At 36.0% G+C, this 25,523-nt stretch overlaps 1 protein-coding gene across 2 annotated transcripts; it reads left to right on the top strand.

Annotated features, from left to right (window-relative positions):
- Positions 1 to 12,375: 12,375 nt before the first annotated feature.
- On the top strand, positions 12,376 to 13,829 carry LOC129245462 (uncharacterized). Of its 2 annotated transcripts, XM_054883639.1 has the most exons (5): positions 12,376 to 12,436; positions 12,501 to 12,794; positions 12,848 to 12,963; positions 13,026 to 13,113; positions 13,174 to 13,829. In XM_054883639.1, exons 1-5 carry the CDS (start codon positions 12,391 to 12,393, stop codon positions 13,779 to 13,781), a joined length of 1,152 nt encoding a protein of 383 aa, XP_054739614.1. In that variant the 5' UTR covers positions 12,376 to 12,390; the 3' UTR covers positions 13,782 to 13,829. The 2 variants fall into 2 exon arrangements, with proteins under 2 accessions (XP_054739614.1, XP_054739613.1); XM_054883638.1 differs by having other exon boundaries at positions 13,026 to 13,829.
- The last annotated feature ends 11,694 nt before the right edge of the window (positions 13,830 to 25,523 follow it).

Here is a 25,523-nt window from a genome sequence, read left to right as displayed (position 1 = left end):
AATCGACTACACCTTTCTGACGGTTTTTGAGGTAATGAATACAAAACTGAACTAAGAACGCCAGCTTTTCCGGATATTCTGGCCTAAAAGTAAAAAAAATTACGATTTTTGTCTATATTTGAGGATATGTAACATCACGATTTTTTTTAGTTATTTATTTTTTATTTATTATTTTATTCTAAAGTATCTCAAAGTAGAACGCTGCACTTTCGAAACCCCTTTTAATATGGAAAAAATATCAGATATATCGTCTACGCAAAATTTTAATGGTTCTGAGCTCTGAAAGTCACTCAAATTTCTAGGACTTTCCAAGCTTTTTTTTAGAAAATTTGAATTAATTATTGTATGTATATATACATATAATTGACGCTTACACTCTTTCTGGGTGTGTGGCCAAGACCCTATTTATGGTGGGCGCCTTAATATTTTTCCATATTAGATGGGCCTACAGTTTTAAGCCGACTGCGATATTTTTTATGAGGAGCTTTTTCATGGCAGAAATACACTCGGAGGTTTGCCATTGTCTGCCGGGTGGCGGCCGCTATTAGAAAACCCTTTTTCTTCATTTTGGTGTTTCGCGGAGATTCGAACCAACATACTCCGAATTCCGAATGATAGTCACGCACCAGCCCATTCGGCTACGGTGGCCGCCAGAAAGAATTAGTTATGAATAAATAGCTGTGCCATTGAAGCGTCATCTAGTGCGATTCATTTTATTTTACTAGGTGGCGCGAAATTTATCATCCAATTTTATTTTTCGATAACATTTTTTCTAAATCAAAAAAATTATCTTGATAGATGGAAATCTTTATTTTGATCTTAACGCGCTCTATTGGTTATCAGTTTTCAGCTGTCTAATTCACAAGTGTCAGTGTCAAGTGAAGGACCTCATTTTCAAAACTTATACATCTTCCGACATGGTGATTCATTTTGCACCATTGATTCATCTTTATGAGCCTCATCATTTTTCCTGTTATATAATATAAAAAACTTTAATTGTTCCTTTCAATATCCATACACTCTCGTGCGGTGCTCGCTAAAAACTGTTTAAACCGACGGCTCCAAAACTGAAAATGGTACTGTATAACCTGTGAACAGCAACTTCAGATACTTTACTGCTTTAGGTACGATGACAACTCTCCCTCAGTGGGAAGTCTTTACAATACCGAAAGTCACAAACTGGATAATTAGCAAAAGGTAGCGAGACCTACAGTAACAGTTAAGCTGCCCTAAGCACACCATTCCCATCTCTCCAAAGAAAGTTCAGGAATCTAAGTTAATACTGAACTCCGTTAAAAGGCAGAATGTCCTGGAACATATATTGATGTCTGGGTACTGTAGTATTCTAGGCAACGAACTTGCTGATAAATTGGCGAAGTGCGATTCCTCGTAGCATCCAATTAAAGCAGAACTACGGAGCTAGTCCCTGATAGGACTGATTGCGGATACAATCCATGGTGACAACATATGGTTGCAGTAAGTGTCATTTTTTGGAGGGTGAAGATAATGCAGAACATTTTCTTTGTCGCTATTCAACCTTCGCCAGACTTAATGGATGCATTTTGGCGTCGGTTGTATTGAAAATAGACGAGCTACATGCTTTTTCCCTCGACAAACTACTATTCATAAAAGAGTCAGGGAAGCTTGCAGAGGCACTATAAATTCCCACACCACCTTTCATCATTCAAATCCTCTCTTCAGGCCTTAAGCACAATGAGCAATTTTTGCCTTTAATTTCACGTGGAACATGAGACAATAACTTCAGCCAAATCTCTTTCAAGGATTTATATGCGTGTGAGTCAAGAAAGAGATTCTAAGCGTTTCTTCGCTTTAGTACTTCAGCAATGAAATTTGCATAGTTACAGGGTTTGACTGAAAATTAATGAGCCTTATTTTTGTCAGCAGTTTTATTAAGCCTTTTGGCTTATACAACTAATATTCTTCAAAATAGAACCCTGATAGCGGTCCTTCCACTGCAGGAAACATTTTTTAAACTCATCCGCCGGAATCGCGTTCAATTCGGCTATCACAGTTTTTTGGATCGCCTCGATGGAGTCGAAACGCCTCCTCTTCAACTTTCTTTTCAGGCGCGGGAACAAGAAGAACTCCGGAGAGGACAGGTCTGGGCTGTAGGGAGGCTGGGGAAGCACCGGAACCCCCGCATTGTCGTGATGAAGGGTCCAGTTGTTGCCGAGGTCGGGCCGAACCCGGACGACGCGGTTTTTCAGCCGAAGGAACACTTCTTTGTAAAATGCCGCGTTTACAGTGCTTCCTGGAGGTACAAAATGTTTAGCTTTACGCAAAATTTGATCGAGTAACGTTGCTCCAACGATCGCTACATTTTCGCTACTGCAAAATCCAGTGGAACGGGAAGGTCCAACGATCATTTTTCCCCACCAGCCGATTCAGTTGATCGCTTGGCAGACGCTCCGCGCGGGAAGGCTCATTACTTTTCAACCGAACTCTGTAGAACAAATATCCAATGAACATTTTGAAGGCGAATTCATAGCTCTGCGATTCAAGAAATTGCTAACTATTTTTGTGGGCTGTTGTTCTTGTAAGTGATCTACTTTTTAACCCATTATCAACCACTTAAAGAATATATAAAACTTTCTATACCGACAGCTCCAAAACTGAAAGTCGTTCTGATCTGGATACCGTTTTGGCAGTAAATTCAGATGCTTTACTGCTTTAGGTATGATTGCAATGGTTTTTCAGCCTGAATACATGGATGTATAAGTATTTAAAGTAGCAGCCTGGATACCACTAGCTAACAGCCAAAAAATGCCATAACCCGACCATTCAATTTCTTTGTAAAGGCGGCCGCTAACTCCAAAGCTCCACATCATTTTTTTTTTTTTTTGCAAGCTGTTTTTTAAATTTTACGGTTTTGAATTAAGAAAAAAGGTTAATTATACAAATTTTTAATATCTGGAGAATACGTTGACCGATCCTACTACCTTTCGAAGATAATTCCAAGCAGTATTTTTTTTTCAGGCGGCCGCCGTAGCCGAATGGGTTGGTGCGTGATTACCATTCGGAATTCAAAGGGAGAACGTTGGTTCGAGTCTCGATGGAACACCAAAATTAAGAAAAACATTTTTCTAATAGCGGTCGCCCCTCGGCAGGCAATAGCAAACCTCCATTAAAAAGCTCCTCATAAAATATCTGCCGTTCGGAGTCGACTTGAAACTGTAGGTCCCTCCATTTGTGGAACAACATCAAAACGCACACCACAAATAGGAGGAGGAGCTCGGCTTGGCTGAAATAAACATTTTCGAAAGTTGTCGGAAATTTTCAGATTTAAAACAAAAAAAAATAATTTTTTGCCTGTAGCTGTGGTGTGTGACTTAACTTCCATTATCAGTTATCATCCAATTCAATAATGGATCGACTTCTTTATGTTTCAGCTAAGATCAGCAAGATCATCTTAAATAAATTTGCAAAAACTCTGACGTTAAAGAAATAATTAGCTCCAGTGGAAATCTTCAAACAAAATCCTCGTATATAAAGTTTCAAAGATTTCAAGGCAATATCTGTTTTAAGAAAAGAATGTTGCATGCATTCTTGATGTGGGCCTAGGCCAAGTTTTTCTTCCTTTACATTTGTGTTGTACCTATTGGTGGTGCTCCATAGTTTCTCGCCGGCCTATAACGGCAAAGGATATTTTTATTAGAAGCTTTTTCAATGCCGAAATGATCTATAGGTTTGACATTGAAGAGTTGAAGTTTTCGATATTAATTGGCAGTCTTTACCAGCTCAAACCCCAGGCCAACTTCAATTCCGAATTATTCAAAAAAATGTCTGTGACCCGATCTTGAGAGTACTATGCTTGCTAGGTAACTCTTACTATATTAATATGCCGATCTACATGCCAATAAAAGCAAATCACTATGCACCTCTCTGCTTGTATACCTGCCACTATTAGAAATATTTCCAGCTGGGCATGCCGCAAGCACACACTCTACTCCCTACTCGTTCACTACAATACAAAATCGTCATCCTCTTACCCACTCTCAAGTACTACTTGCGGTTCCTGTGGTGCTCTTCCAAGTGGGTGTGCGCCTCAGGTGAATTTCAGCTTGTTATCCAACATACAAACCACTTTTGGCATTCGATTTATTTCAGTGGACTTTTTCAACTTACTTGGCTTCATTTTTTCACTCTCCATCCTCACCACTCTTATTGCGCCATATTTCTTGCATTTTTATTACCTATTGCGTTGTCAATGGTTTTGCACCAACATTTATTGTATACGAAATTTCCATTTTTAAACTATTTCGCTCAAAAACAGCAACAGCAAATAGCGCAGAAGTATGGCGACGTATGGAAGTGGCCGATTGCAGCTGTCGCAGGAAATGCTCTTCCCTCGGGTGCCATTATTTGCTTAGCCGCAAATATATAGCTTCGGTAGACTCGATAGCAATTGCAACAACAACAACAACAACAATAACAAGTCATACACAGAAACAATAGAGACACGCCAATCCATTAAAAATCGAGCATTGAAAGGAACAAAAATCAGCTGACATCACAAAACAAACGCAACACTTGACTTTTGAAGTTGAAAAATAAATTAAATTTGTTGGTTGACCAGAGAGCGCACAGACTTCATGCATTGGCGAGTACTTGAGTAAACAAAAAGCTATAAATGTTGCACCTGGAAACTATCAGGAAGTCACAAACGCTCACATCACTCACTCGGCGGAGGCTTTGTGGCTACGTTTGAGTATCAAAGCATGTAAATGCATAAATATGAAGGGGTGTGTGTGTGTGTATTCGTATGCCCAACGAGTGTAAGCCGAAATGCAGACAGCCAACAAGATTGCAGATATAGTGAATCATTTATATATATATATATATATTTGTGTGGATATTTCTATGTGTATAAAAAGCTCTCGATTACGTCGGCTAGCTGGTACCAAGTCGAAATATCGGTTATAGCTACTAGCGGCTTAGATAACACAAATAAACAAATGAAAAGTTGAAAAGTTGAAAAATAAATAAAATCACTCAGTTCGCCCCTTCGTTCCCTTATGCACTCAACCATTGTGAAAATACATGAGGGTTCGCTTAACCTGCTACTCAATCAGCAACCACAGCCACAGCCACAGCCACTGTCGAAGTTGGCTAACAACAAAACCGCACTTTCAATTGCCTGCATATGTTGTTAGCCATATTGTTGCCATACCGATTTTCGATTGTTTTTAGCTGTTATGACTGCACCAAACCAATACTACTAACAACAGGCGCACACACAAACACACACCCGCCAGCAGCAATCTCCTACGCGCTTCAGCAAAGCAATGCCGCAGTGGTATAATAAAGTAAAAACAAAAAATATCAAAAAACAAATGGTTGCCTCTATTTTATAAGCATTTAGTTATTTTCCATTTTGAGCGCATTTCCAAGCCAACAAAAAAAAAATAAAAATAACCTAACAAATGTACATAGAAATGGAATATCCTTTCACAACCACATATTCATTTGGTTGATTTTCGCCTTTGGCAAAGCAAATCAGTTTCAACCACTGACAACCTGGCAGACAGGTAGGCAGGCCATCACTTAGACATTTGAAGTTTTCGATTAAAATTCTATGCAATTCAATGCTGATGAAACTAGGCGGTTCGCGCTAACAAGCGCCGAAAATACATACATACATAGCTGCATACATACACACATACATGAATATGCATGTACAATAGCATTCAGTTAAAAAGTGTGAAAATAAAATTGAATAGTTTTTTTTGCATTTTTGTGTTGACCCAGTTTGAATCGGTATATTTTTGGTGAGCTGTGCGATTGAAGGATTCAAATAGGCGTTTGCCTTTTTTGGCATTATAAATTGCAATTGTTGATGTATTCAATTAAAATTTCCGGTAGCATTTAGGTTTTGAATATCGGATATTGATACGGTGATTCCTACGGCAGTCGGTTCTAAGTTAACGGAACGGCGATGTTTTGTGCCCGGGCTAAATTGGTGCTTCAGTAGGGTTTCCCTAAAAATTTTTGGAGAATGTTTCTTGCTGTTACAACAACAAGACGTTTGCTTCTGAATTTGCCGACATAAAACTTGAAAATTGTAAGAATTTTCTTCTCAAAGCGCTCGCAAACGGCCGAAAGCGTATCTAACATAAAAAAATTAAATCATTAGGCACAAATTTATATAAAGTTGTAGGTGAAAAAAATGGCGGCCGCCGTAGCCGAATGGGCTGGTGCGTGACTACCATTCGGAATTCACAGAGAGAACGTAGGTTCGAATCTCGGTGAAACATCAAAATTAAAAGAAAAAGAAAAACATTTTTCTAATAGCGGTCGCCCTTCGGCAGGCAATGGCAAACCTCCGAGTGAGTGTTTTCTGCCATGAAAAAAGCTCCTCATTAAAATATAAGCCGTTCGGAGTCGGCTTAAAAACTGTAGGTCCCTCCATTTGTGGAACAACATCAAGACGCACACCCCAAATAGGAGGAGGAGCTCGACCAAACACCCAAAAAGGGTGTACGCGCCAATTATATATATACAATATGTAGGTGCAAAATTTAGCCTAAGAGCTCAGTTTGAGTAGACTTAATTTACTTACTTACTAACATAGCATAACATAATATAACATAACATAACATAACATTACATAACATAACATAACATAACATAACATAACATAACATAACATAACATAACATAACATAACATAACATAACATAACATAACATAACATAACATAACATAACATAACATAACATAACATAACATAACATAACATAACATAACATAACATAACATAACATAACATAACATAACATAACATAACATAACATAACATAACATAACATAACATAACATAACATAACATAACATAACATAACATAACATAACATAACATAACATAACATAACATAACATAACATAACATAACATAACATAACATAACATAACATAACATAACATAACATAACATAACATAACATAACATAACATAACATAACATAACATAACATAACATAACATAACATAACATAACATAACATAACATAACATAACATAACATAACATAACATAACATAACATAACATAACATAACATAACATAACATAACATAACATAACATAACATAACATAACATAACATAACATAACATAACATAACATAACATAACATAACATAACATAACATAAAAAACTTTTTTTAAGAATTTATTTGATCTGGCATTATAGGAAGCGAGCTTTCAAACATACGTAACGTTTAGATATAGAAACAAAACATTTCGAAACTTAAACTGTCCGCCCGAAAAATTTAGATAGTGCCATCCACTAATAAAGCGATATACATACATATGTGTACAGTCTCTCACACCTTATTTGATACAGATACGATTTCTTTATAAAGTGTAATATTCGCGCAAATGAAAAAACAAAATATGCATATATTTCATTTATTTTTTTTTATTTCGTTCACTCATTTCATTGTAATGGAAAAACGAAAACAGAAACATACGAGGTGTGTTAAAAAAGTAACACGAATTTTGTGTTTTTTTTTCAAAAATTATTTATTTATTCAATAATTTCTATTTTGTCCCCTTCAAAGTAATCCCCATGAGATATAATGCACTTGTGCCAACGTTTTTTCCAATCTGCGAAGCACTTCAAAAAATCATTTTTTCTATCTTGTCTAGCTCCTCCTTCGCTTCCGTCTTTATCTCGTCAATCGTAGCGTAGCGCCGTCCTTTCATGGGCCTCTTCAGTTTCGGGAGCTAGAAAAAATCACAGGGCGCAGATCTGGGTAATACGGTGGCTGTGGCATCATTAGTGTGTTGTTTTTGGTCAAAAAGTCGCGCACAAGCAACGATGTGTGAGCAGAGGCGTTGTCGTGATGCAAGAGCCAATTTTTGTTCTTCCACAAATCCGGGCGTTATTGGAGGATGGCTTCGTGCAAACTGCGCATAACATGCAGGTAATATTCCTTATTGACCGTTTTACCCTGTGACAAGAACTCATGATGCACAACGCCCCTGCAATCGAAGAAATCGGTAAGCAAAACTTTTACATTCGACCGAACTTGGCGCGCTTTTTCCGGTCTTGGTTCGTGCGGCAGCTTTCATTGAGATGCTTGAGCTTTGGTTTCCACGTCATAACCATAAACCCAAGATTCGTCACCAGTTATGACCCTCTGGAGCAACTTTGGGTCGTCGCGGACAGAGTCCAACATCTCATTAGCAATGTTCATGCGATGCTGCTTTTGATCGAAGTAAAGCAGTTTTGGTACGAATTTTTCGGCGACCCATCTCATGCCCAAATCATTGAAAAAAATCGAATGGCACGAGCCAATCGATATGTCTAGGTGCTCAGCAACTTCTCTAACGGTGATTCGACGATTGGTCAATACCATTTTCTTCACTTCATAAATTTTTTCGTCTGTTGTTGAAGTGCTCGGGCGTCCAGCACGCCGGCACGCTTCTCGGCCTTCTGAGAACATTTTGTACCACCGATAAACGTTGCTTTGGTCCAAAGTAGCTTCTCCGTATGATGCAGCCAACATTCGGAATGCATCTGCGCACTTAATTTCGTTTTTCACACAAAATTTGATTCAGGTTCTTTGATCCATCTTTTTGAATAGGTAAAAATCGAAGATGAGCCGAAACACGTGCAAGCAAAGCAGCTGTCAACAATTTACTGAACATTTAAAATGGCCCAACTCGTCGGCATGAGTGAGAGGCATGAGTATCAACATATCGCCACAAAAAAACTGAAATTCGAATATACATAACCGGCGGTAAATTAAAATTCGCGATACTTTTTGAACACACCTCGTACAGAGAATTCACGCTGCAGCTTAAATGATGCAACTTAAAAAGTGCAACTATTTCTTGCTAATTTTTTAAGTTTTAAGGTATATAGCACTTTGTAGGGTATTCTTTATTATCAATTATAGCTTCAAGCTGGCGTGGCATGAAGTCAGCCAATTTTTTGTGTATTCTGGACTAATTTGGTTCCACTCTTCAAGTATCGCCTTTTTAAGATGAAATTTGTTATGGATGTCATATTTGCTTATATCTGTCTTCAAAACCAACCACTAACTTTCGGTGACGTTCAATTCCGTTCTTTTAGATCCAAGTGCGCATCCTTTTATCATATGAACGCATTTTCAATCATTGGCACCTCACAATAAATAGTATTATGACGCTGAAATAAAATAGGAAATAATGATAAGTATATGAAATTAGTGAAAATAAAATACTTTAAAAAAGCCCATTAAGCTCTTATCATCACCAGCTTTAAAAACGATTCCAGCTTTTCAATTTAAATTCAACTCTGATTTCCAGCTAAACTAAGTTCATGCGCTGGACGCTGCAAGCTCAGTTGAAGAATTCACCACAGTTAAACTAGCACTGGAATATTGGGCCTAAGAAAGCGAAAAATACAGAGAATATTGTAAATATTTTCACATAAAAAAGTGGTAACTTTCACGTATATAAAGGGTCCGCCATATAACTTTACGGAATTAAAAATGCTATAAAAAAGAAACTACTCAATATTTTTCCTAACTGTTTTTTTATTTTAAAGCACAATCCTTCCGGTTAATGATGGAACACAACTTCATTCATATGGCTGCCTCGGCTAGCCATCCCATACGATCGGTCCAATTTTCCAACACATTTTCGATTGTATGCGGCTGTATTTCAGCTATGACATCGCGTATGTTGGTCTTCAGTGCATCAATTGTTGCTGGTTTGTTGGCATAACACTGGTCTTTGACGGCACCCCAAGACAATAATCCGACGGCGTCAAATCGCAGCTCCGAGGTTCTCTTACTTTTTTCGCAAAGTAACGCACATACGCTTCATTCGGTGCTTTTCTTCTTCCCATTGCCGTACGTAATTTTCGTACACATTCTGCAACATTACCATGATTTTCAAAGTAATGTCGCAATATTTTCCAGCTTTCTTTGAGCGTATACACAACCATTTTCGTTCAGCGGAAGAATAAAACTAATTTTCTGTCAAATCAGATGACAGCTAAGTGTTACCATTCTTCAAATAATACCTAGTTGAAATCCGTAACGATAGATAGCGGGCCCTGTACATCATCATCGTCATCATCCCCATGATCATCAGCAGCATTACAGCTCGGAGTGAGCTTTAACTTCCTCAACTAGCCGTTTCCAAGTAATACAAGTACCATTCAAAGCAGCAGACCTTCAGTTAAGTATTTTCAGTTTCTTGGTATCTTCGATGACGTTGTCGAGTCAGCTTTTCCTAGGCCTTCCTTAACAACTGGGGGCAATGCGTTGTTGTAATTTAAGAAGGATTTTTGGGGACGTTCCTTACTCATGCGCATGACATAACCTAACCATTGGAGTCTTTGACGAGCCTAACGACAACTTCGCCTTTGCAAATCCGCTGCAGCTCCTCATTGCATCTAATTCCTAATTCTATAAAAACCATCCTCAACCCAGATTGAACATTACACTTTTCGTAAGACTCTTTTTCCGAAAGTTCGGAGATTTTATTTCATTGACAATACCCTTGACTCACAGCCATACTTGTATGTCAAAACTGGCCTTATTATTGTTTTGTAAATATATACTGGACTTAACGCTGCGCGAGAGTATTCTGGACTTTGGTAGTTTCAGATTGGCGTAGAAAGCTTTGTTAATCATAAATTATTGTAATTTTTAGTAAAGGGTGTTTTTTTTAGAGGTTAGGTTTTCAAGATGAAATAAAACGTATATAATTTAATGTTATGGCCAAGAATTTAGCTTTATTATAAAGGTAAGGGTTTGCCATTATGTTTTAAAAATCATTTCGGGCAAGTGGCCGCCGCGGCTGACTCGAGTAAATTCCAGCCGAGAGGCCCAATTTTCGACCACTTTTTGCAGCAACTGGGGCCGTATGTCAGCAATAACGCGCCGAATATTCTCTTCCAAGACGTCAATCGTCTCGGGCTTATCTGCGTAGACAAGCGACTTCACATAGCCCCACAAGAAATAGTCCAGCGGTGTTATATCGCACGATCTTGGAGGCCACGCCACAGGTCCACGGCGTGAGATAATGCGCTCACCAAAAGTTTCCTTCAATAAATCGATTGTTGCGTTGGCTGTATGGCATGTAGCGCCGTCTTGTTGGAACCAAAGGTCGTCCACATCAACATCGTCCAATTCAGGCACGAAAAAGTCATTAATCATGGCTCTATAGCGCTCTCCATTGACTGTAACATTATGGCCGGCTTCATTTTTAAAGAAATATGGACCAATGATTCCCTCTGCCCATAGAGCACACCAAACAGTGACTTTTTGAGGATGTAACGGCGTCTCAGCAATGGCTTGTGGATTATGTTCACTCCAAATGCGACAATTTTGCTTATTGACATACCCATTCAACCAAAAGTGAGCTTCATCGCTGAACAAAATTTTCTTGTGAAAATCGGGATCGGTGGCCATCTCGTTTTGGGCCCAAATTTGCACGATTTGCAAACGTTGTTCAGGTGTAAGTCTATTCATTATGAAATGGCAAACCAAACTGAGCATAAATCAAGTGACAGCTGTCAAAAAGACCATCTACGAAAAAAGCAGTGCCAACTTGAAAACCTAACCTCTAAAAAAACACCCTTTAGTACCGCCAGGTACTTGAAACTATCTACTACTTCAAAAACCTACTGTCCAATAGCTACCCCCCCAGCGGTGCAGGGGTTAGAATATGCCCGAGGTAAGGTATGCCTGTCGTAAAAGGCGACTAAAATCTAGGTTTACCAGTGCCTGAGTAGTATGGGTGCTCAACTGGCAGTGTCTTCGGGCACGATGTCTTACCGGAGACCATAACTCGGTACCACGGGGAACAGGAGCCCTCAGAGTTCGCTCTGACCTGTTCTTGGGAACGGCCCTTCGGGGAGGTTTTCGTGGTGGCTGTGGTTGAGACCTAAAGCGCGGGTAGAGCCCTCGGCTCGATGTAGAGTTGCATTGTAACCAGGTGCCGGGACCTTCAGAACGGCAGAGGTATGGGTAGGCCTCGAGCCCTACCAAGGTGCCACACTGCCAATTGGTACCTTAAGTGCTTTTTGCATTTTTGGGGCGCTGATCAACGCATTGTTTTGATCCGTGTTCCTTTGGGTACCGTGGGTTTGAGATGTCGCCAGCAGGTACTCACGTTGACCCGATTTACACGAGGAGACATCTGGAAGGGAGACACTGGAAATTCTCTTTTGATGTTTCATTCGCTTTCACACGGGCAAAAATGTTTCCGCGACATTTTTGACATTTTGCATATTTTGACATTTCTCTAATTTGTGCAGCGATTACTATTCTCAATTTTATAAAGTGAAGGAAATATTTTCCAAAAATATGGATAAAAAACAAAAGTGCGAATTAATTACAAGCATATTTCAATTCATTAGAGAAGCTATGCAATTGGACTCCGATGACAGCGATAAAGAGGAAATACTTTTAGGTATGTTACTAAGTGCTTGTAAAATGTGCACATACGATTTTTAATTACTATTTATTCCTAATAGGATTGGCCAGATTGGGCGAGAAAGCTGCATCGTTGCCTATCAAGAGAGCCAAGCGGCAATGGATAAAGGAATGGAGGAAAAATAGGTGCGATCGCGGCTCGTTCGCCTTTTTAAACAAAGAATTGCTGGTACACGATGAGCAAAGCTACAGGAACTTCCTACGAGTATCAAAATCTCAATTTGATTATTTGCTGTCGCTAATAGCGAATGAAATACAACGCTCTGATTCGACTATGAGAGCCGCGATTCCCGCAGCAGAAAAATTAGCATTGACGCTGCGATTTCTCAGCACTGGTAAGTTAAAAGAAATGGTAATGTAGCATTGTTATTAGCGGGTGTTTTTTCAGGAGAGTCTTACGTGAGTTTGGATTACCAGACCCGTTTATCCAAATCTTCAATTTCCAGTATAGTTCCTGAGGTATGCAGTGCCCTTTATAACAAATTGAAATCGTCGTATTTAAAGGTATGCACTATTTTTAGTATAGAAATTGTAATATTTTGCAATTAATGACAATTTTTACGCAGTTTCCAAACAGCAATTCAGAATGGGAGGCCATTGCAAAAGAATTTGCAGTTAAATGGCAATTCCCCAACTGCATTGGCGCGTTAGATGGTAAGCATATAACTTTTCGTCCATCACGTTCTGAAGGAGCTTTCTATTACAATTATAAAGGGACTAGAAGTATAATTTTACTAGCCCTGATGGATGCTAATTCCAAATTTATTTTCGTGGACGTTGGTTGTAACGGTCGCAGTAACGATGCTGGAGTATTTCTGCAAAGCAAATTAAGGGATGTTCTGCAAGAAGAGAAGGAAATACCAAAAGCTGCTTCAATAGGAAACGATCGACGCCTACCGTACGTCGTAGTCGGAGACGATGCATTTCCTCTGCAGATGCATTTAATGAAGCCATATCCCTACCACACGCAATGCCAGGAAAAACAAGTTTTTAATCAAAGACTCTCTCATGCAAGGCATGTGGTGGAACATGCATTTGGAATTTTATCCAATAGATTTCGCGTCCTTCTAGCTCCGATAAATCTGAAAGTGGCCACTGTAGAGAAAATTGTATTGACGTGTTGTGCTTTACACAATTATTTAATCGAAAATGGCGAAATGTTCACTGATGAGAGAGTAAACGCAGAAACTGTAAATAATAACCACTCAACTGATTCCGATGTATTCTACAATCCGCGAAAAGGTGCAGCAGAGAACGTACGTGAACAGTTTCTCAAATATTTTAATGAAGAAGGCAAACTGGATTGGTTACATAATAAATAATTTGTTTTTATTTATATATATGTAAACATTAGTCTTTGTTTTTTGATAAAAAAATAAATACTAAAAAATTCACTTCATGTGTAAACGCTTAACTGAAACAAAGGTACGAAAAAATAATTGGTTTTCAATTCAGTCTTTTCTTTAAGGCACTTTGGTGTACACATTTCTAAACATATTCTTATTATTACTTATTTACATAGTATTTGGCACGGAGTATGATTATCACTTTTTTTGGTGCTTCAGGATCTAGAAATGAAACAAAAAAACAATTGTAATTCAACATCAACATGTTCCATAAGTTTTTTAAGCCATACCTACTTTATTCGCAAAAATCTTCTCCGTCAAAAACTCCCTCCATGGATAGCTGCAACAGATCCTTGTCTGACGATGAAGACGTTCTGTTCGATGTTGGAGTGCTACGCTTCTGTTGAGATTCTCCTATATATTTTTTTATCACTGATTGGATTTCCCAAGTGGCGTCCTGCTATTTATCAGGATCTACCTCATGCATTTGATTGGAAACCAAAGCTCCCAACCATGCGTATTTTCTGCCATTTCGTTGTTTATTTTCGATCATAGACCTAAATTCTGACAGCTCCTGTTGCACACCAGCGAACTGGTTGTTTTTCTATAAAAAACAAAATTTTATTTTTTTTTGTATATTTATCGTCAAGTTTTGTACCTTTTTTGGTTTTTTCAGTGGCTCATCACTTACACTCGAGCTACCGGTTTCTGTGCTGTTTGCTGTACTTAAATTACTTGAGTTACTCGAAGGAGGCATCTGAAAAACAAATTTGTGAAACATGTTAAATTATGTCAGTTATGTATTGAAATACATTTTATTATTACCTCAGTATTGTCTTGGCTCTGCCTAGTTGCAACATGGCCTTCAAGGAACGATAACTGGTCAAAACACCAAAGCTTTACTTCGTATAAATCGTTAACTCCACTTCCACTTTTTTTGGAGTTTTTTTGTATTCGTAGCTCCCTCATATATTGGCTACGGAGGTTTTTCCATTTTTTTTTAACATCGTCCAGTGTGACGCCAACCATTTCCGTTTCCAATTTTTTATGGATATCTGTAAATGCTGACGTTTTTTTGCGTCGATCCATATACTCACTAGAGCGAACATTATACAAGCAAGTATTTTCTTGCACATATATTATAAGCTTTTCCACTGCTTCTCTTTCCCACTGAGAATGAGAATGAGAATATTTTGTAGCAGGTGCTGAGTAGTGTGAAGCCACGATAGTTTTCACATCGCGCCGTGTCCCCTTTTTTATGGATTGGTACTATCAATCCCACCAGCCTTGCGTCAGGAACAGTTTCTTCTCTCCATAGTCGTTGTATGAGCCTGTGTATCACTGCTACGCCTCGTTCAGAGCTTTAAACAGTTCTGTAATTTACGTACTTTGTTTCTATAAAATGATCTGTATGCTCCATCACTGTCTCTCAAACTGTCCACCAATCAAAAACGTATGAAGTGGTCAACTCGGAATTTAAAGTGAACGCCTAAAGATATGCGCCTAACTAAGGGCTAACAAAAACATGTATCCAAAACCAGCTCACGAAAAACTTTTACATTAGCGCAACAACAAATTTGCAGAAGCGGTAAACTCCATTTTAAGCCGCACAACAAAAACAGATGGGAAATAGCGATGTTGTGTGTGAAGACAGAAAATTTTGTTACTTTATGTAAGTTAATTTCTTTCTTATCTGAAAAAAATACCTAACAGCCAATTTTTGCTTACATAAGTTTACTTTTCATTTTTCTTTTTGCTTTAGAAAAATAGAAAAAAGTTACTTTGGACGAAGTCTTTTGAGGCAATATTATGACGAGATAAGCCGAATAGAGAGTGCGAAGGTTCGAATCTCGGTATATGAAACAGAAAAATGATAGAAAAGGTTTTTTTCTAATAGCGGTCGCTCCGTGGCAGACAATGGCAAACGACCGAGTGTATTTCGGTGCATGAAAAATCGCCTCATAAAAAGCCATCTGCCGGTCGGAGTCGGCTTAAAACTGTTGGTCCCTCCATTTGTGAAACACGATCAAGACGCACGCCCCCACAAAAAGGAGGGGAGCTCGGGGAAATACCTAACAGAAGTGTACGCGTAATTTATTTATCTATTTTAACAAGCGCAGGCTGGACGAATTTTGGCTTGCGATGGTGGAAAGTTTGGAACAAGACTACAAGGGATGCCTTTTATATTTTGTGCCTTAGCAGACCAACATGTATCGTAATTAGCTGTAATTCGATATTTTCATCGAAAACTTTGGAATTTTTACCATAAACTTTCATATAGCATTCTCACTTGAGAGCTGTTTTTATTCTCTCTTTCATAATTGCAAATCACTCGTGAAAATTTTCTTGCGATGATTTATTACGATTTTCGACCTGAATTATCGAAATAGGAATGCATTAATCAACTTGCCTCAACTTTTGGCATTGAAGCACCACACTTAGCCACTGTGAAACCTGGGTACTTCAAATACATACCAACTTGGTCGTTGATCCTTACAGAATGAGTTACGTGAAGACCGTTCAAAAACGATTGTTGTGTCAGAAACAAGCGCTGCTGTGCGTCAGTTGGCAACGCAATATCGCAAATAACATGCCCTATGATCAAAAATTACCGGGAATGTTTAATTTAAACGAACCGCGTACGTAGGAACCGGTCCATATTTTTATGTAAGTCACACATCTGTCACTTTTTAGCGCCATTGGATCATTAGTGTCTGCCTGGCTGGCCGGAAATGTAGGCAAACAATTCTTGGATTTTGCATGATGATAACGCGCCATCGCACTGGGCCCAAATTGTGCTGGCTTATTTGACCAAACCCCAAGTAAATACCACCGTGCAAGCACCGTATTCACCTAATATGGCCCACGGCGACTTCGTTTTGTTTCCCAAGTTAAAATTACCACTTCGTGGAAGGAGATTTCAGTCGATAGAGGAGATATAAGGGAATGCGGCGAAGGAGCTGAAAGCCATCCCTTCGTCGACCTGCCAGGGGTCCATGGAGGACTGAGTTAAACGTTGGCACATATGTGTTGCTTCAGACGGGTCATATTTTGAAGGAGATAAAATAAATTTGACTGAAATTTAACTCTGTTTTGTTTTATATAAACATTGCCGGTCATATCGCGGGATCAAGGTATGATTTGGGCATTAGTACAACCAGTTTACATTCAATATTGCATGAGCATTTGTGAGTCAAGAAGATTTGTATCCAACGAGAACAAATTTGACTATTGCCCAAAAAATTCCTCGGGTCGATTGGTGTAAAGAAATGTTGAAGACATTTAGCAGCGGTGGTTCAACGTACGTCTTCGGCATCGCGGCAGGTGACGAATTTTTGATCTATGCAAATGAACTGGAAATAAAACAGCAAGACGAGCTTAATGCAACAAAAGTTGTTCGCGGAAGAAGCACTTCAAAGCAAATAGTCATTGGTGTTTTCGGAAAATCTGGTAACGTGGCAACTGTACCACTATAAAAACTTAGAATAGTAATATTTGAGTAGTACGCAACCATTTGTTTGCCAGAAGATTTCGGAAAATTAAGGAAAACTAACCGCCAAAGACGAATCATCCTATCGGCTCACACAAGAGAGTTTTCGAGCACTTCAGAGTTCAAATTAATAGGTCATCCTGGTCAGGCCTTACGCCCTGATTTAGCCCTTAATGATTTATGTTTTCACCCCAAACATGAAAAATGAAATGCAAGCTCAACGTTTTTCAATGTCTTTATAAGCAAATGGTTAAATACGCATAAGTGTATATCCCTCGTAAACTTAGACAGTGGCAGCCAGTATAGACCAACCCAATCTGACCTAACCCAACCCAATCAATGCATACCTCAATAACCAAATAGTCCATATCTTCTGAGTATCACTGCCGATAATGTTGTCAGCTGCTTTAGAAACAAACTGCACATTTGTTTTTCTGTAATCTCCAGCTAGACACCCCTGCTGCTTTTCAATAGAAATTTTTAAACATTTTAAAGTGAGCAAAATACACTTTTACATGTTTTATTTTTCCCATTTCTATAATTTCCACTTTTCAATTATTTTGCACACTTTTGCTCTAGCACGGCAAATATTACTTTCAGTACATAAAAAAATATTGAAGTCATTACCATTACAAGCAATTTCAAATTTTATGTGTGGGTCTCATCAGTGATATTTTTAGTTGATTAAAAAACAACAATAAACACACAAACAATGTTTGTATGCATTACGAATTCTAAGCCAAACAGAAGCATCTTTTACGAACAGCACAAAGTGACGCAACAAAGTTGTTTTAGCAAGTTGCCGCTTCAATTAAAGATGAGTGCATTGCAGCGCCCGTTTCAACTCAATCACTGTTTGAGAGCAAAATAATATGAATTCAAAGAAAAGGACGCTGTGAGCGCGCAACCGACTCAATACAAATGAGAGTGAGTGAGTTCGAGTGCAAAGCCAAATCAACTCAAGCATTAGTCACTGCTTGAGCAGCAAGCGAATTCCACTCAAACGACATTTCGAGTGGTGAAAACCTACAAGCAGTGGAATTCCGCAAAATGTGGTTGAATCGTATCTGTAGAAGCTGCTGGTGTTTGAATGCATGAGAGAATGTTGTAAATTTTAGTTTTATTATGAAATATGGCATGTGCATATTTTTGTGGTGGCGTGTGTGTATGGCGTAATGAGGGGTGTTAAGTGTAAAGAAATATGAAGGGGCATAGGTTGATGGTTTGCAATTATAATTATTTCATTAAATTATTTCTTTTAATGCTTGGAAATTCTTTAATTAATGTTTCAAGGGGAAATTTTCAAGTTTTTTTAACTAATTTTTTGAAAATGGAATTTTAAAACTTTTTTCAATTACTTTTGTTAGTAATGGTTTAAAATTATAATTATTTCATTATTTAATTTCTTTTAATGCTCCGAAATTTTTTTAATTAATTTTTAGAAGGGAAATTTTTAAGTTGTTTTAACTAATTTTTTAAAAATGCAATTTTTAATTTTTATTTCCCAATTAATTTTTTTTAAATTATGGTTTATAATTGCAATTATTTCATTAATTAATTTCTTTTAATATTCTGCAATTTTTTTAAATAATTTTTGGAAAATTTATTAAAAAAGTCTAATAATACTTTTTTTTAAAAACTATTTTAATTAAATCAAAAATATTATTTTTATATTATTTTATTTTATAATATTTATCTTGAAAAAATTTAGTACACTTTTTTTTAATTATTTCAGTAATTTTTTTTAATGCTCTGACGTTTTTTAATTAGTTTTGAGAAGGGAAATTTTTAAGTTGTTTTAACTAATGCAATTTTAAAATGCAATTCTTGAATTTTTTTTCACTTAATTTTTTTTATTATGGTTTATAATTGCAATTATTTCATTAATTAATTTATTTTAATATTTTGCAATTGTTTTAACTAATTTTTGGAAGAAAAATTTATTTTGAAAAAATTTAGTACACTGTTTTTTTTTAATTATTTAAAAATTATGAAAATTGTTTTTAGAAAATTTATTAGAACAAGTCTAATAATACTTTTTTTAAAAAACTATTTTAAGTAAATCAAAAATATTATTTTAAAAGCTTATTTTGACATAATTTAGTACACTGTTTTTTTTAATTATTAAAAAAAATATGAAAATAGTTTTCGAAAAATTTATTATTGTAGAAAAGTCTAATAATACTATTTTGAAAAAATTAACTGAAGTAAATTAAAAATGTTATTTTGATAATTTATTTTGAAAAAATTTAGTACACTGTTTTTTTTATTTATTTAAAAATTGTTTTTGGAAAATTTATTAGAAAAGTCTAATAATATTATAATATTTTCAAAAATTAACTAAAGTAAATTAAAAATTTTATTTTAAAAATTTATTTTGAAAAAATTTAGTACACTATTTTGTTTAATTATTTAAAAATTATGAAAATAGTTTTTAGAGAATTTATTAGAAAAGTCTAATAATATATTACTATTTTCAAAAAATTAACTAAAGTAAATTAAAAATTTTATTTTGAAAAAATTTAGTACACTGTTTTAATTATTTAAATTTTTTAACTGGTTACCTAAAAATGCGGTTTTTAGATTTTTTCCAATTAATTTTGTTGTAATAATGGTTTATAATTATTAATGGTAATAATTATTTCATTAATTAATTTCTTTAATACTTCACTTTTTTTAAATTACTTTTTGGAAGCGCAAATTTTAAGTTTTTTAACAAGCTTCTTGAAGACTTTGTAGATTGTATTTCAGTTAATTTCTTAAAAATTTTGCTCTTCTTTTTAATACATTTTCTTTTAACTATTGAAAACATTTAACTAGTTGAAAACCCCTTTTAACTTTTTTTAATATTTAAAAATTTTTTTAAGCTTTATTTTTAGCTTTGAAGCGTCGCTCAGTTTTATCACCAATGAGTCGTTTTGACACAATACATTTTCAACTAGATTTTTGAATAGTATTATTCGACTTTTTTAATAAATTTTCCAGAAACAATTTTCATAATTTTTAAATAATTAAAAAAGCAAAAAATAATATACTAAAATAAACATTGAAATCAATATTTTTAATTTACTTTAATTAATTTTTTATTTTTCTAATAGGGGGAACTAAGTTCCCGATGTTTGTCAATAGATGCCGCCAGCAGTGTGTGCTAATCGATTCTAACATAACCTAAACGTCATAAACCAAGCTTAGACATATAGTATAGTAAATAAACTGCTTCGACACATTAGTGGTATCATATACTTTTGGTTTTGTTTAAAAAAAAAAATTTTATTGTAATTATATGTTTTACTTATTTATAGAAAAAATTTGTATTAATATTTCAATACTTTTTCTTGAATTATTACAAAAATTAGTAAAAAATTTTTTGGTATGAAATTTTTGTCATTAATTTTTCAAAATAATACTTTTATTGTTTTGTAAATTAATTTTTATAAAGTAATATCTCCTTCGTTTTTTAATGAATAAAATGTCTTTTAAAAAAATTGTTCATATTTTTTACTTATTTATACAAAAAAGTGTTTCTTCATATTTGAATACTTTTTCCTTAATTATTTCAAAAATTAGTAAACAATTTTTTGGTATGAAATTTGTGTAGTTAATTTTTTAAGAATATTTTTATTATTTTTTAAATTAGATTTTATAAAATAATATCTCCATCGTTTTTTAATTAATAAAAAAAATGTTTTTTTTTTAATTTTATTTATCTATTAAACATTTTTTTTATATTTTTTACTTATTTATACAATAAAGTGCTTATTCATACTTGAATAATTATCCTTTAATTACTTTGAAAATGAGTAACAAATTTTTTGGTATGCAATTTTTGTAATTAATTTTTTAAAACATTATTTTTATCTTACACTAAAGATTTGGTTGCATTACAAAAATATCTAAACATAAATATTTACAAATTCGTGCTTAATTACTAGACGCATTTAGAAGAAAGAAATTCACAAAATTCCTCCCCAAACACAAAGCACTAACAGAAGCTTAACAAAATTGAACTAGTCGTCACTAACTTATCACAATAATCACTGAATTCAATTAAGTCAGGTTATTTTTTTATAAACTAGCTACAGCATTTGGCTTAAAAAATCCGCTTTCACAAAATTCCAAATGTTCTAACTGAACGTATTCAAAATCGAGCTTATGAAAGGTATCTCTTCGTCATCTTTGCTCACGACGCGGTCTTCATCCTCATCCTCGTCGTCGTAATCGTGATGCCTGATCTTATGTGGATATGCATAATTTAAAGCAACAAAAAGCGAGATGATTATCGCTACCACCAACGACGCCACTAACACCGCAATTACTGTCTTCTTTAACCAGCCCATGGCATCTGTGAATGGATCTTGACTCGATGAAAGCAATGAACCTACATACAACTGAGAATCGCAGGTTGTAAATAAATAATACAATAAATATGGCTATGAAAATAAAAACCAAAAAATGCGCATCTCAGCGCTGCTTCTACTCACCAGCCAAACAAGTTAACTGCTAAACGCTTCGTCGACGACTGCTCAACCGCTTGGAAAAAATATGAAAAAATAGCGCTAGCGAAACGACAGCGTGCCAATGTAATGGGCTGGGCGGAATTACAAGCGCGCATTCGTACGAGTGTATGCGCCAACAGCTGAGAAACGATGAGTCAGTAGTCCGTAGTAGTCTTGACGTATTGTCTTAGCTAGCGATCATCAGTGCGCTGATGGTTAACGAGGGGGGATTGAGTGGAAAGTGGCTTGCATAGCATGGAAAAACAATAGAAAATTAATAAGTCGATGATACTCGCGCTTAGCGATTGCCGTTGAGACAGACATGCGCGCATACTCTCCACCATAAATGATTCAATACCTCAATATGCCGTACTTATATGATATGTAAGTCTATGCCGCGAGCATTTCTTAAATACTTTGAGCGTGTTTGGCGATCGTGCACAGTGGCGCACAACGCTTCGCTTTCGACTGACTAAAGATGACTAATGAAAAGTGTGAAAAAAATTGTTGCTGAGCTGAAGTTAATAGCGGGAAAAAATTTTAGTAACATGGATTTTTTTAAATGTTTTCAAAATTTAGGCCACATCTCATGACTATAAAAAAGTAAATGAATGACTCATTTCGAAGCCAGAAACACTTAGCTAGAAGGGTTACATTATTCAGCAGTGATCTGTGGCAGTTAGACGCTATAAATCGCTGTGATATATAGTCCATTTAGTGCTCCTTATAATCAGCAGCACTTGGCACAGTTGACGCATCTACATAGCTTATTTAAGATATTTTGGTTAAACTCGCAAGGATACAGTTTACGAGAAATTTTCCCGTAGCACTCGCACTCATAATTCTTGCTTGAACTCTTTGTGAGCTTTTCAAATCCCTTTTGGACACAAGTTGTATATAACAATAAATTTAGTAGTTGAAGTCTTATTATTTCACAATATTCAGCAATAATTGCGTCGATTTGCCTGTGAGAGAAAAAAATGTTAACCACATTTGGATTCGTTGGAAAAAAATTGCTTGTGGAAACGCAGTTTGTGGGCAAATGAGTGAGATACCAACTACGCGTTTGTTCGCTAGAGTGAACGACAGTATTAGGAAAATAGGTACGAAATTTAGGAAAATTTATGAATTTAATAAAATTTATGAATTTACGAAAATTTAGGAAAATTTACAAAGGACTTGTAAAAATCGCTGGTGTGCCCAATTTCTATATACCCACAATGGAAGGAGTAGTGAGGTAATGCCTATCGTGGTCCCGTTTCTTTTGCTCTCAGCAAATTTGGCAATTTGGCTCTCAGCTGACTTTCGTACCGTCATACTGGCCTGATTGGTGATCAGTGTGGCCAGATAGCCATTTCGTAACTTGATTTTTTTGTTCTCTAGCCTCGGAATTTTAGTTCTTTTGTAATTATAATGTGATGTTTATAATTCTTTAAAATACAACTTTTTCAAAAAATCCCTCAGTTTTATTTAGCCTTACTTTTCTTGAGTTGAGTATTTGTGGAACGGTGACTAATTTGCGTCTGTGTTAGCCGATTTACACTGTTGACGAAGTTCATCAGATGTTTGATATCAAGACCTGCTATGTCAGCAGGCGCAGAAAAGAAGTGAGAACCAAGATGCTTAAATCTTAGTCCTGCGAAAGCTGGGTAGCTAAGGAGCAGGTGCTGAGATGATGCCACCTCATCCTCCATACAGCTGGCGCTAAAAGAACTTGAAGTAAGTTCCGGCAGAAAGTTCCGCTTGGACTAAGCGAGAAAGCATACAAATCGAAACAATCGGTTGAAACTGATAGGTTTGGATTTATTGACGATTTTAGTTGCATGTTGTTGCATTGTTGTTTAGCTACATTGCTGAGTGAACAAAAACGTGGAGAAAAATTATTGCCATGTATTGAAATTTATTTGCGCAAGAAAAGAAGCGAGAAGAGGACGAGAAAAAAAAGTAGTTCAATTTGCGTGCAGGACTAGATTAACAGACGAGGTGAGTATTCGCATATGGGTAAGACTCCGTCAGAAAATATGAGATTTGCAAGTGGTCTTTCGATTTCTTTGAAACTTTGGGAAATATTAGTTCTAGGTAAGATACATTCGAGCCTAAAAGGATTTTGAAAAATTTTCAAAATTGAGTCATCTACGCCATGTTGAAAATCGGGACCGTGTTTTTTTCAAAAATCAATATTTCTTGAACCGTTGGATGGATTTCAATGCAATTTACAGACAATATAGAAACAAATAAGTAGTTTAAATTAGTATTATGTTAAAAAAAAAATTTCGAAATTTTGACCAAAAAAAAGTCAAAAAAATTTTTTGAATCAATTTTTAATTGATTTGGCCAGTTTTTTAGATTTTCTGTTATACACGTAACGATTCCTTATGATTTAACCTTTATTTTGAAAAAAAAAAAGAAAGTGTGTGGTAGTTCACGGAACCCGCACGATTGAAGTGAAACTTCTTTTATCAACAAATCAATAATTTAACTATTATTTCAATATAATGCATGCAGAAGTCATGGAAAGCATGGAATGGAATTTTATTAAACAGAATTATTTATTTATTTTAATATAAAAAGAAATGAATTTATTGTACTCAATTACATTTGGTTCTCGGCATTGTCATTATCATTATTGGATTCGTTTTCCAAAAATGAAACAAGGGCTTTATGGTAACTGAAATACGTAAAAAATGATCTACATTCTAATCTATCAAGGTATCGATGAAATACTGCATCAATGGTAGTTCCGCATCTTGTTGTTGGTACTACAAATTATCACTTATCGTACAACCGGAGGATTCACTGTCACGGTGTTCAACAGTAGCTCTTAATTTTTTACGCTCCAAATACTCACGTTGCCGTTCAGCACCTGTTTTCGGTTTCCGTTTTTGTTGATTTGATGCCATATTTAACAGAAATCAATCAACAAAACAAAATATGTTTGTAAGATTTGCTCAAAACTACACACACACTCTATGACGAGTCTCGCGTTACTAATATAATATTGTGTTTGGGATAACTGTCAACTGTTTCCACCGAAATGCGTTCGCAAAGTGTATGGTCTTTGGTATGGTAAACAGATTTATGATACATTATTTTGCGGCGACAGCACAGCGCGATAGCCCAGCGGCTAGCAATGTGGGCTTCCGATCCGAAATCCTTGGTTCGAATCACAAGAAAATTTTTTTTTTTTTTTTTTTATGCATTTATTTCATTTTGTTTTATGATATGTTTGAGAGCAGATTTTTTTCATGGCAGAAATACACTCGGAGGTTTGCCATTGCCTGCCGAGGGGCGACCGCTATTAGAAAAATGTTTTCATTAATTTTGCTTTCACCGAGATTCGAACCAACGACCTCTCTGTGAATTCCGAATGGTGATCACGCACCAACCCACTCGGCTACGGCGGCCGTCAATCAAATGTCATATTTACAAATTACATTCGATAAGAATGCAATAATAAACGACCGCATTACATTCACGACGACACGCCACGCCAGTCTTTTAACAGATGGCGCTGGCATAGCGTGAGTTTTACGTAGTTTAGCGTAGTTTTACTCCTCACAGCGTTTCATCCACGCCACGCTTTTAACAGATGGCGCTGGCGTGCGTCACATATCGATGAAACGCTATGGTTTTACTCCTCACAGCGTTTCATCCTTCGAGACAAAAGAAGTTTCACTTCAAAAATTGTATGGTGTCTATAATAGTTCTCGAGATATTGCGATTTTAGTGGAA

Source organism: Anastrepha obliqua, chromosome 4, assembly GCF_027943255.1.
Source record: "Anastrepha obliqua isolate idAnaObli1 chromosome 4, idAnaObli1_1.0, whole genome shotgun sequence".
Taxonomy (NCBI): domain Eukaryota; kingdom Metazoa; phylum Arthropoda; class Insecta; order Diptera; family Tephritidae; genus Anastrepha; species Anastrepha obliqua.
This window is presented reverse-complemented; position numbering and strand designations above follow the sequence as displayed.